Source organism: Portunus trituberculatus, chromosome 20, assembly GCF_017591435.1.
Source record: "Portunus trituberculatus isolate SZX2019 chromosome 20, ASM1759143v1, whole genome shotgun sequence".
NCBI classification, from domain to species: Eukaryota; Metazoa; Arthropoda; class Malacostraca; order Decapoda; family Portunidae; genus Portunus; species Portunus trituberculatus.
In genome coordinates this window covers 10,871,318-10,884,878 of record NC_059274.1, presented here as the reverse complement: position 1 = coordinate 10,884,878, position 13,561 = coordinate 10,871,318, and the positions used below count along the sequence as shown (strand labels likewise).

General features: G+C 38.3%; 2 protein-coding genes across 3 annotated transcripts in view; both read right to left on the bottom strand.

The window, feature by feature from the left end:
• The window catches only part of LOC123506609, an 18,774-nt gene extending 11,755 nt beyond the window's left edge, over window positions 1-7,019 (bottom strand). Inside the window, exons 1-3 of one of the 2 annotated variants that reach the window (XR_006675475.1) lie at window positions 6,933-7,019; window positions 5,545-6,660; window positions 499-500 (exon numbers count right to left, since the gene is read on the bottom strand). Coding sequence is in view for 1 of the 2 variants with exons in the window: in XM_045258855.1 (XP_045114790.1) it covers window positions 5,665-6,660; window positions 6,933-6,944 (1,008 nt within the window). In the remaining variant the exon portion in view is untranslated. Of the gene's footprint in view, window positions 1-498; window positions 501-5,533; window positions 6,661-6,932 lie in introns of those variants that run through there. The other variant, XM_045258855.1, reaches the window with a different exon arrangement.
• A 3,736-nt stretch (window positions 7,020-10,755) lies between these two features.
• On the bottom strand, window positions 10,756-12,312 carry LOC123506694. Its single transcript, XM_045258962.1, has 2 exons — window positions 12,156-12,312; window positions 10,756-11,902 (listed from the first exon to the last, which is right to left on the bottom strand). The coding sequence occupies exons 1-2, from the start codon at window positions 12,165-12,167 to the stop codon at window positions 10,907-10,909; spliced, it is 1,008 nt and encodes a 335-aa protein (XP_045114897.1). The 5' UTR covers window positions 12,168-12,312; the 3' UTR covers window positions 10,756-10,906.
• Window positions 12,313-13,561: the final 1,249 nt, after the last annotated feature.

The window sequence follows — 13,561 nt, the reverse complement described above, 5'->3', positions numbered from 1 at the left end:
ATATAATATGAGAAACTTAACACAAAAATTTTCACCGTATATATATTTAGATAATGTTTATACAAAATTAAATTCAGCTGATATATTTTCGGTTTTAAGTATGAACATAAGAAATCTGGCTAATAATCTCCAAAATTTAGTTGATCAGTATTTTTCAGACAGCTTTGTTGCATCTGCTTACAGGCCACCAAAGGGGAATATGCACGATTTTCTTAATGCTTTGAACAAACTACATGAATTTGCAGAGAGAGAAAAAGTACAAAATGATTTATTTTCTTGGGGATTGGAACTTAGATTTACTTAAAGCACATGAACAAGGAGTCTCTGATTTCATGAATTTAATGCATTCTCATGGCTGCTACCCTCTGACATCAAAACCAACAAGAGTGACAGATTTCATGAATTTAATGCATTCTCATGGCTGCTACCCTCTGACATCAAAACCAACAAGAGTGACAGAAAACTGTGCAATATTAATTGATCACATTCGGACTTCACATCTCGAAAGCAATACCAATAATTATATAGTTTATAATGACTTAACAGATCATTTTGCAGTATTCTCTCAGTTAAAAAAATAGAAGATCAATGTGACGAATATGTAGAGAGAAGAAATCTTTCGGACTCAAATACTAATGTATTCATAAGGGAAGTAGTAAGTGTAAATTGGCAAGAAATTTTAGATATTAATGACCCAAATGAAGCCCTTGATAAATTTCATTGTTTTATAAGGAAAAATTTGCGTCTTGTTTTCCATTAAGAAAAATCAAAGTTACTACTAAAAGTGTTAGAAGTCCTCATATAACTGCAGCATTAAAAAATAGTATACGGGAGAAACATAGATTAGAGAGGCTGGCTTCTAAGTGGCCATTGTCATATGAAACACAATACAAAACTTACAGGAACAAACTAGTAACTCTACTTCGAGCTGCAAAAAACAAATATTTTCAAGATAAATGTAAGAGTGAACAAGGTAACAACAAAGCAATTTGGAACACAATAAATAGTCTAATGGGAAGAAAAAATAGCAGAAATTCTAAAGAAATCAGACTGAAAAATAATAGTGACCTCACTGCAAATGTCTTTAATGAATATTTCTTGAAAAAAGCAGATACACCATTACAACAAAGAAACATACAACAAAACTCTCACCGACAGTTTCTTAATAATCCATCACAAAATTCTTTTTACTTATATCCAGTTACTAAAGAAGAGGTAAATGAATATTTGAAGTCTTTAAAAACGAATACAGCCCCAGGATATGATGAAATTCCTCCTAAATTACTTCAGCTCACTGCACACTGTATTGATGTACCTCTCACCCACATAATCAATATATGTTTTCAGTAAGGATGTTTTCCAGATAAGCTAAAAATTGCTAAAGTGATACCAATATTCAAATCTGGTGAAGAAGATGATGAAAGTAACTATAGACCTATATCTTTATTACCTTCGATCAGCAAAGATTTTGAGAAAGCTATTGCACATAGATTTAAAGGTTTCCTTGAATATTTTGACTTATTATCCGATAATCAATATGGCTTTCGTAGTAACAAGTCAACTGAGAAAGCTGTAATGAGATTTACAAGTGAAGTATATAGAAATTTTGAAAGAAGACACTATGTTGCTGGCATATTCCTGGACTTATCTAAAGCATTTGATTCTCTGGACCATGATATATTAATTGATAAACTAAATAATATAGGAATAAGAGGAACACCATTAAAGTTATTCAAAAATTATTTAAACAACCGGAAGCAGGCAGTATATTGTAACAAGAATACATCGTTGCTGAAAAATATTGACAAGGGAGTACCTCAGGGATCAATACTGGGCCCATTGTTGTTCTTAGTATATATTAATGATATGTCAAATGCCAGTAACAAATTTAATTATGTTCTTTATGCAGATGATACAACTCTTTTATTACATGATAACAACTTGGATCACTTGCATACTGCGCTGAATATTGAATTAGAAAATATTAATAAATGGGTTATAGCTAACAAATTAAAGATAAATATTACAAAAACTAATTATATACTATTTCAAAATCGATCCGTAGTACACAACATGGGACCAGTATTTTTAGAAGGCTGTGAATTAAAGAGGGTTGCATATACAAAATTTTGGGGGGTCATCATAGATGAAAATTTGAATTGGAAAAATCATATACAATCAGTTTGCTTAAAATTGTCAAAAATATGTGGAATATTATATAAAGTACGTCATAATTTAACAATTGAGGCATTGAAAAGTGTATATTACTCTTTGTGTTACCCTATTATTATATACTGTTTGTCAGTCTGGGGTTGTACGTGGCCAACATATGTAAAAGAAATCATAACAACTCAGAAGAAGTTGATAAGAACTATAACATATAGAGGGAAACATGATAAGACATATTTTTTTTATTTAACGATTTGAAATTATTAAGATTTGACTTTTTACTGAAATATTTTTGTCTTCTCACAGTTTATAATGATATAATTAACAATAGTCACAGTAGTAAAATGTTTAGAGTTATTCAGCACAGCCAGGGTACCAGAGGTAATAATGTCAATTTGTTATGTCCACAACCAAGAACAACACTGTACAAATTTTCTATACACTGTTTTGGCCCGAAATGTTGGAATGCATTACCAGATGACATAAAAATAATAGCTAATCTCAATCTATTTAAAATTAAAGTTAAACAATATTTATTCAATCTACAAAGTCAAGCTGCCACAGAATAAGAATATATGTAATAATTGCTGTAATTATAGCTAATGGTTAGGTTCTTGTGTTGAATCACACTATGTTAGATTATGTATATAATTCTTGTAAGTTTTATTTGCTAAACATTGCCGTCGCGCCATATATATATATATATATATATATATATATATATATATATATATATATATATATATATATATATATATATATATATATATATATATATATAAGGTTAATTAGTTCTGTCTGCTAAGGAGTTTATACTCAGCAGACTAATGCCTACAGATATGTACTATATATCTATTCATGTATGTAACTGTTACTTGGCAATGAGCTCAATAAACAATAAACAACAACTACTACTACTACTACTACTACTACTACACCACCACCACCACCACCACCACCACCACCACCAACAACAACAACAACTACTACTACTACTACTACTACTACTACTACTACTATTACTACTTCTACTACTACTACTACTACTACTACTACTACTACTACTACTACTGCTACTACAATTACTACTACTACTACTGCTACTACAATTACTACTACTACTATTTCTGACACAACCACGAATATTAGCACCACTAAAACTCCATCTTCTTCGCTACAGTTTGGTACCTTTTTTCCATTCACTTTATTAACTTCCCAAGAATTAGAACAATTAACAAAGCAAAATTTCAATCTTTTTTTTCTCTTTTTTCACAGATCAGCTTTTCATTAGTTTTATATTTTGCCACTTTTTTTTTCGTTTCCTAGATATTTTTAACTATCTCCTAGATTACATGAACAATAGATGGGATCACACATTTATTTTGAAATCCATCTAGCATAAATTGAATGAAGTGCTAGGCATATGTCGCATTAATATTTCCCTATAGATGGTCTAGAACAAGGAATATACAGAGAGGAAGTTCTGGTGTGGGTTAAGTTAGGAGGACAGCGACGGTGCTGCCATCTGTTAGAAGCGAGTAATTTCATAGAAAACGTTATTAGGAGTATTTTAAAATTTCTTCCATGCTTTCTCCCCATCCCCTTATTTTTCCCTGCATTCTCTCGTGGTTATGAACTTATAAGGCAAATAAAACATGTTCATATATATATATATATATATATATATATATATATATATATATATATATATATATATATATATATATATATATATATATATATATGCGTTTTCTGCCCGCCTCCGCCTGGGCCACACCATACTCCGTATTTGCATCGCCTACGTCTGTCTTGTAACCACTTCTGCCATTGGTGTAGGACTACCCCTGAGGCCATGGAACATTTCCTGCTTCAATACCCACGCCTCCTCTCTCAACATACTGCATTACGCTCCCGCCTCTCCGCCCTGGCCGTCACAACATTCGACCTGCCCACCCTCTTGGCAGTTTCAGGCGTCCATCTTTCCTAGCAACCTGTTGTCCTTCGCCTTACTTGTGCCTTCTTGAGGAAGACCGGCCAGCTACCACGCCTGTGATATCCACACAGGACTACCCCAGGGCTCATAAGGACTCAAAAGAGGCCAAGAAAATCTATGGATCCTTATGAGTCCTGGGGTACTCCTGTGTGGGTATCACAGGCGTGGTAGCTGGCCGATCTTCCTCAAGAAGGCACAAGTAAGGCGAAGGACAGTAGGTTGGTAGGAAAGGTGGACGCCTGAGGCCGCCAAGAGGGTGGGCAGGTCGAGTGTTGTGATGGCCAGGGCGGAGAGCCAGGAGCGTAATGCACTATGTTGAGAAAGGAGGCGTGGGCATTGAAGCAGGAAATGTTCCATGGCCTCAGGGTAGTCCTACACCAAGGGCAGAATGGGTCACAAGACTGATGTAGGCGATGCAAGTGAGCACTGAGCGTGGTGTGGCCCAGGCGGAGACAGGCAATGGTTGCTGTGCCTTGCGCTCCTTCCCGTGACTGACTAACTGTTTGAAACTTGTAACGGCGCTCATCCTCCCCCGCTGATGGATCCCCCCGTCCCGCTCCCCCTTACTACCTACGACCCGCGCGCCATCTGTTGGAAGCGAGGTTCCCTAATCAATTCCTCCAGCCCGCCCAATGAACCCGTATATCCTCCCTAGAATCCTTGGTCTAAAAACACCAAAATCGAAGAAATTATTACGTAAGAAACATTTGATAAAGAGATCCAGTTTTCATGCAATTGTATCATTGAGTTTTACTGTGATAATGTAGATATTGTCCGGTTTTCCTTTCAAGTACCGTTTCTTCCCATTATTATTCATGTTTTTACATTTGATGTCAATTTGCATTTGTATACGTGTCATAGTGTATTGTTTATATTTATCATACAAGATATCATTGCAATAAAGAGAGAGAGAGAGAGAGAGAGAGAGAGAGAGAGAGAGAGAGAGAGAGAGAGAGAGAGAGAATTAACTTTTGTGTTGGTAGTTATCTTTTCTTTTTAGTATAAAGAAATTTTTTTTAAAAATTCTAGTAAAATATGTTATGGAGGTATAGCTGAGGCGCTACACAAACACTTCATAATGTAAAGCAGTTTATACATAGACTGTTGGGAAGGGGAGGAATTAGGAAGCCTTGGCCTCATCCATTGAGTTTCTCGTACCTTACGTGTACGAGTATTGGTAGTGACATGGAGGGTTACGCATGGGGAATAGGTGAGGAGAGAAAACAAGTCAAAAATCGTTTCAGTTACCTTTATTCACACACACACACACACACACACACACACACACACACACACACACACACACATATATATATATATATATATATATATATATATATATATATATATATATATATATATATATATATATATATATATACATATATACGGGAATCTTTTACCTGTACATCGTAATGAATAACTAACGTTTGTCAAAAATGCAGAGAAGTCAGCAGGAAGAATGTATAGACTAGAGTCCTGGTGCATATGCGGTGGTCTTTCTAAGGAAGCTGAACGTTCTGTCCGTTGGAGAAGACAATGCCAGATGGGCCAGTGACGACGGCCTCAGCGTGGGCGGGGAACTGGATAGGGGTGCCGTCAGCGGTGATCATGCCAGAGGGTCCAACGAGGTTACGCTTGGCACGCTTTTGCACCAGAGTGCCGTCGCTGAGCAGCATTCCAGAGGGACCATCCAATACGACAGTGGCAAAGCCCTCCTTGAACTGCACCTGAGTGCCGTCATCAAGGATCATGCCAGAGGGACCCACAAGGTCACGCTTTGCACGTCTCTGCACCAATGTACCGTCGCTGAGAACCAGTCCAGATGGGCCATCAAGAACGACGGTGGTTTCGCCGGTCTTGAACTGCACCTGAGTGCCGTCCTTAAGGATCATGCCAGAGGGACCCCTAAGGTCACGCTTGACTCTGTGGAGGTCAGCATTTAGCTGGATGTTCTTTCCGCTCTTGGTCACGAAGCCGGAAGGTCCAATAACCACAATATCGTGAGCGAAGTCGTGGCTGAACTGTTCAAAGGTGCCGTCGGCCCTAACGATGCCAGAATGACCCAGGTTGCCCGCGGGCAAGACGTAGCCGGCGCTGCGCTTGGTGCGAGGAAGCCCTTGGTCGTTGAACTGGATGTTTTGGCCGCTCTTGGTCACAATGCCGGAGGGACCAACCAATACGTTGTCGTCAACCATCTCTTGAGTGAACTGAACATTTCCGGCAGGACTCACGATTCCTGAGGGACCAACGACGCTGCGGGAAATAACAAGCTGAGGCACAGGCTGAGGTGCCGGTGGGGAGGCAGCGTGGAGGGCAGCCTGGCCTCCGGTCAGCTGGAGGTTCTTACCATCACTTGTCACGATGCCAGAAGGTCCACTGAGCACAATGCTATGAGCAAAGTCATGCGTGAACTGGACGTTGTTTCCATCAGGACTAACAATCCCTGAATACCCAACCTGTGCACTCGCGGTCGTGGCGAGCAGACAGATAGCTGCCTGCAAAGAGAAAAAGGCAACTAAGTTATTCAAGAATGACAACTGTATATGTTCCTTACTTTTACCAATATCATGGATGTTATTTATTTTATTTTATTTATTTATTATTTTTTTTTTTTGAGAAAAGAAGGTGCTCCATTCAACTATGAAGAGATATGATATGTCACTGTGTTTAGGTGAGAAGTACAATGTATACGTTAATGAGGCAAGGGATATACCCTCACAGTTTGCACATGATTTACTAAGGCTGCTGAATAATAACTTAGTCTTACCAGAAACTTCATTGTTCCCTGCGACAGTTGGTCCAGAACTCCAGCTGAGGCTTCTGAGACCTAGATCGTTCTGCCTGGGTGAGTCTTCAAGGCTCTATATATATGTACCAGCGAGGCGAGGGATCACGTGCTCATCTGCCTCCTGATTGGCCTTGCAAGGAAATGCCTTTGTTCTTATTGGTCGAGGCAAGTTTTATGATGACTTCATGAACATGTTCATTCTTATTTCTTTATAGTCACATTTTTTTTTTTCAGTTCCAACTGAGCGAATAAAAAAGAGACCACAGTAGCAACAACAGTAGCACCACAACCCCCACACCCACCACCACCAATAACTATTACATCAACAACAACAATAACAACAACGAACAACGACATTTGATAAGAAAAATAAACCACCTCTTCTCCATCTGTTGTTATTATCATTATTCTTTTCTATTTATGTTTACTACTATTTTCATTACTACTATTAATACTATTGTTACTACTACCATTATTATTACTTCTCATAATAATGATCATGATAGTGATGATGATAATGATACTGTGGATGCTAATAATTATTATCTTCTACTTTCTTGCCTAATCTTCTACCTCATTTTCCTCTTCTTCCTACTTATCTTCCTTCTTTCAATTACTAGAGAGGCTGTGGCGTTGTGGATAAGGTGATTAGCATTGGATCGGGGAAACGTCCACGCGTAGGTTCGAATCTCACCACATAACGCTTTGAAGTGATATGTGGTTTAAAGATACCTACATGTCACCATCGTACCAAGGTTCTAGGTGGTTACACCAAAGATGTGCTTGGGTGGTGATATGGGCCCTAATATGGGTACCACTATAAATAAAATTGCCTGCACCACTAATGGGTAGAAGGTTAACGGCGCTTCCTACATATACTCTTCAGGTATGCCTATGGGTGCTATAGGCCAAAACAAAAACAAAAAATAAATAAAAAAACAACTTATTTTTGGTGTTGTTGTTATTGTTGTTGTTGGGTACTATTTTACTTTTACACCAACAGCAACATGGCCTTTGTTACTCTTCTCATCTGATAGAGCTTATCATTCTGAATTATTTGAACCCTTTCATACCCATCACAAACTGTTTATAACGTTGATAAAAATGTTTAAAAAGTTACCACTTTTTGGGGAGATGGAACAACCACCCGTCTGATGGACTGACGGGTACTGAACAAGTAACAACGCCGTTACATGTGTTCGTTGGTCTGTGCACATTGTCACATTATTTGCGCACGCGTGAAATGAATGTCGGTGATTGGTTCTTTTTTCGGCAAGCAGCCGCTGACCAATGAAATTAAAACAGAATAAAGGTAACCAATCAGGGCGATTCGTGGAGAGAAGTAACTCTCTTTGAATCAGTCTATGAAGATATCTGCCTGGGCAGGTTATTGCCTCGATCATATCCATTGTATCACCAGATTTTACGAAGGGAAATAAGGTAATGGCTTTATATTAACTTCTTAGCATTGCGAGTCGGATTAAGCTAGTTTGCTTTGGTTAGATTCCTTTGATTATGTTAGATAAAATTAATTTTGTTCTGAGGAAGACGCATCAGTGGTGCTGCGTGTAGCTTTGATTAGGCTACTCAGTTAGGTTAGGTTAGGTTAATTAAGTTAAAGTTAAGTTGGTGCAGATCCATTCAAAGCAGGTTAAAATATACCACAAAAATGCTTCGTTTTTACCTCATAATCGTGTTTCCGTAAGAGATGGGGAGGGGTTACAAAAAAAAACATAAATAAATAAAAAACGGATTTTCGACGGAAATGAAGTGTATATTTATTCGAAACAGGTCGAAATTTAACCCCCAACACAAAAAAAAAAAAAAAAAAAATTATTTCATCCAGAAGCGAGTTGTTGGTGTAATTGTAAAAACATACCTTTTGCTGTTTTTGTTGTTATTGGTGCTGTTATTGTTGTTGTTCTTCATCTTATTTTCTTTTGTTCTTGTGCTTTTTGTTGTTGTTGTTTTGTTGTTGTTGTTGTTGTTCTACTGCTGCTGCTGCTGCTACTTCTTATCCTCCTCCTTCTTCTTCTTCTTCTTAATCTTATTATTATTATTGTTATAATTATTATTATTATTATTATTATTATTATTATTATTATTATTATTATTATCATTATTATTTATGCATTTTTTTCGATTTTTTTCTTTTTCTTGTTCTTGTTCTTGTACTGCTACTACAAATATTAAAATTAGTATCAATATCACCGTTGTTGAAAGTTTTATTGTTATTATTATAATGGTAATAATAATAATTATTATCATTATTATTATTATTAGTAGTAGTATCATTATTAATATTATCATTATTATTATAGTTATTATTATTATTATTATTATTATTATTATTATTATTATTATTATTATTATTATTATTATTATTATTATTATTATTATTATTATTATTATTATTATTATTATCAACATTAGTAATAGTAGTAGTAATAGTAGTAGTGGTAGTAGTAGTAGTAGTAGTAGTAGTAGTAGTAGTAGTAGTAGTAGTAGTAGTAGTAGTAGTAGTAGTAGTAGAAGAAGTAGTAGTACTAGTAGTAGTAGTAGAAGAAGTAGTAGTACTAGTAGTAGTAGTGGTAATAGTGGTAGAAATAGTAGTAGTAGTAGTAGTAGTAGTAGTAGTAGTAGTAGTAGTAGTAGCAGTAGCAGTAGTAGTAGTACCACCATTTCTGCTGCTACAAATAGTAACATTTCTGATACTGTTCTTATTGTTATTTGTGTTTATGTTTCCTTGTTGTTCCTGTTACTCCTGCTGCTGCTGCTGCTACTATCATTAGATATATATCTGAGTATGTGGTTATTGTTTGTGCTATTGCTGCTGCTACTGCTGCTACTACTACTATTGTATCTGCTTCTGCTTTTGCTACTGCTATTGATACTGCTGTTACTATTACAACTGCTACTACTACTACTACTACTACTACTACTACTACTACTACTACTACTACTACTACTACTACTACTACTACTACCACCACCATTATTAGTACCACCAACATTCCTCTGTGTTTGCTACTACTGGGTGCCTCTTTCCTTTCACTTTTATTCACTGGCTAAGATGTGGAATAATTAACTAAAGAGGATTTCAGTGTTTTTAATTTTTCACAGATGACTTCTTGATTATTTCCATTAGTTTACTATTTTTTTTTTCTTGTTTCCTTGCTATGTTCTCCGCTCTCCTACATTGCATGGATATCAGATGGATTGCACTTGTAGTTTGAAATCCGTCTAAAATAAATTGGATGATTTGCGAGGTGTAAAGAATATTAGTATTTCGCCGTAGATAGTCTAGAGACATCAATGTTTTCGATATTCTTATATAACAAACAGATAAAAAAGAAATATAGTATTTTTGCAACCCCATACTGCATCATCCAATATTACTGCAATATTGTATTTAAGTCTCTTAAGTCTGTAGTTAACTGTCGTAGAATGTTATTTATATTCACTATTAAAGACATCATTACAATAGCGGTAGAGAGAGAGAGAGAGAGAGAGAGAGAGAGAGAGAGAGAGAGAGAGAGAGAAATTAGCTTATTTGTTAGTGGTTACTTTTTCTTTTTAGTATAAAGAAAATAAGGAAATTTCTAATAACAAATGTTATGAAGCTATTATCTAGGCGCTACTCTAGCATTTCATTATGTAAAGTAATTTTTTTTCTCTTGATTGTCGGGAAGGGGAGGAATTAAGAAGGCTTTGGCTACTTCCATTGAAGTTTTCGTACCTTAAGTGTACGAGCATTGGTTTGCGCATGGGGAATAGGTGAGGAGAGAAAACATGTAAAAAATCGCTTCAGTTACCTTTATTCGTATATATATATATATACGGGAATCTTTTACCTGTACATCGTGATGAATAATTAACGTTTGTCAAAAATGCAGAGAAGTCAGCAGGAAGAATGTATAGACTAGAGTCCTGGTGCATATGCGGTGGTCTTTCTAAGGAAGCTGAACGTTCTGTCCGTTGGAGAAGACAATGCCAGATGGGCCAGTGACGACGGCCTCAGCGTGGGCGGGGAACTGGATAGGGGTGCCGTCAGCGGTGATCATGCCAGAGGGTCCAACGAGGTTACGCTTGACACGCTTTTGCACCAGAGTGCCGTCGCTGAGCAGCATTCCAGAGGGACCTTCCAATACGACAGTGGCAAAGCCCTCCTTGAACTGCACCTGAGTGCCGTCAGCAAGGATCATGCCAGAGGGACCCACAAGGTCACGCTTTGCACGTCTCTGCACCAATGTACCGTCGCTGAGAACCAGTCCAGATGGGCCATCAAGAACGACGGTGGTTTCGCCGGTCTTGAACTGCACCTGAGTGCCGTCCTTAAGGATCATGCCAGAGGGACCCCTAAGGTCACGCTTGACTCTGTGGAGGTCAGCAGTTAGCTGGATGTTCTTTCCGCTCTTGGTCACGAAGCCGGAAGGTCCCATAAGCACAATATCGTGAGCGAAGTCGTGGCTGAATTGTTCAAAGGTGCCGTCGGCCCTAACGATGCCAGAATGACCCAGGTTGCCCGCGGGCAAGACGTAGCCGGCGCTGCGCTTGGTGCGAGGAAGCCCTTGATCGTTGAACTGGATGTTTTGGCCGCTCTTGGTCACAATGCCGGAGGGACCAACCAACACGTTGTCGTCAACCATCTCTTGAGTGAACTGAACATTTCCGGCAGGACTCACGATTCCTGAGGGACCAACGACGCTGCGGGAAATGACAAGCTGAGGCACAGGCTGAGGTGCCGGTGGGGAGGCAGCATGGAGGGCAGCCTGGCCTCCGGTCAGCTGGAGGTTCTTACCATCACTTGTCACGATGCCAGAAGGTCCACTGAGCACAATGCTATGAGCAAAGTCATGCGTGAACTGGATGTTGTTTCCATCAGGACTAACGATCCCTGATTGCCCAACCTGTGCGCTCGCGCTTGCGGCGAGCAGACAGATAGCTGCCTGCAAAGAGAAGGAATACAGCATTTAGTAATACAAGAATAAAAGTTACAGAAATTTGTTCATTTATTTTTATATATTTCATTGAACAAATCCCTTAAGGGTTATGTTATTGTTCTACTGATAGGCACAATAATAGTCGTGCTGTAAGTTTTTCATGTGTCTTGTGCTGAGATATATCATAATTCTGTAACAGTAAGTCACTGTCGAATGGTAAAAGTAATCATTCTTCATGAACAAAGTCAGACAAACTTACCAGAAACTTCATGGTTGTTCTGTCTAGTGGCCCAGAACTCCTGCTGAGGCTTCTGCGACCTGGATCGTTGTGCCGAAATGAGTGTTGGAGCCTCTATATATACTAGCCACCTGAGAGGATCACGTGCACATCTGCATTATGATTGGCCTTTCTGTGTGTTCTCGTTCTTCCTATTGGGCGAGGCAACTCTTACGAAGACAGCCTCTACAGTACAAGGTCACCTTCCTCATTCAAGGTCTCGTAGCCCCTCGCGCACCCTTTTCATTTTCGTTTTCTTTGAAACCGATCATGGAATTTTTTGCCAAGTTGTATATCACGTTCTATATATCGATGCAATGGGATAAATTCTACAGGAAATATATAATGATAGAAATGTGTGGCAATACCGTTATTCGGGTCAGTAAGTATAATACAAGTGTATGAGAGTGAACGGAAGGGTGTTAGCTGTGTGTGGGGACTCCTCCCTATCTTTGTAAGACTCCTCCCACCTTTTCCATCTTTTAGATCTCCATGCTCGAGCTGTCCGCCATACCAGCAAAAGCTTTCTCCAAGCACGCACGCACTCGTTGTCTGCAAACGGCAAACAACACAACAAGCGGTGCAAGGCAGTGCCACACACCTCGCTTTACTTGTGATTTCCTTAACGTGTTAAGTGATTAAGCTTGATAGTTGTTACCACACTGTCCTGACATAGTGACCTGGTGAAGACGGAAGCATTGTCAGTACGCATTCATTCCACGCGCCAAGACGACAGACAGGAAGAGGACAGCTTTAATGCCGACAAGGCATCCCGCACAATTCACCGCCAACTCACATTTAACAATCACCATAACATAGCATAAGGAACGGCACACTTAAACTTGATAATGAGTGTCATCAAAAACTCGAACATGCCACCCCCAGTATTAATTCCTCAATCACCCGGTGTTGCTTAGCGTAGGCTCCATAACCAGTCACAAATTGCAAGTTTTATAGGTAGATCCACTTGTAGTGTAGAAGCATCCCGAAGCCATCCAGGGAAGGGAGAATAAGGAAGAGCACATAGATGATGTTATTTTTTTACTCATATTATATCTTCGTTTGTCAGTCAAGGTCAATGCCGGAGCTACCACTAATTAGCCTGCTGTTTTCATTTTAATGAAGAATGAGATGTAGAATGCAAGAAAAAAAACATTTTGTCTGATTTTTTTTTTCATTTTGACAACGGAAAAAAAAGTACAAAAAAAAAACATCGTAAATGTTATAGCTATTGTGATGTTGTAGTATCAGAGTAAGATATGAACATCATAAAGCTAAATCGAAAAGAACGTAAAGATAAATAAGAGAGACAGAAAGAGAGATGAAGAAAGAATAGAAATCGAGTGAAAGAAATGCGAGACAAGTGAACAGACGAATGGACGGGGAAG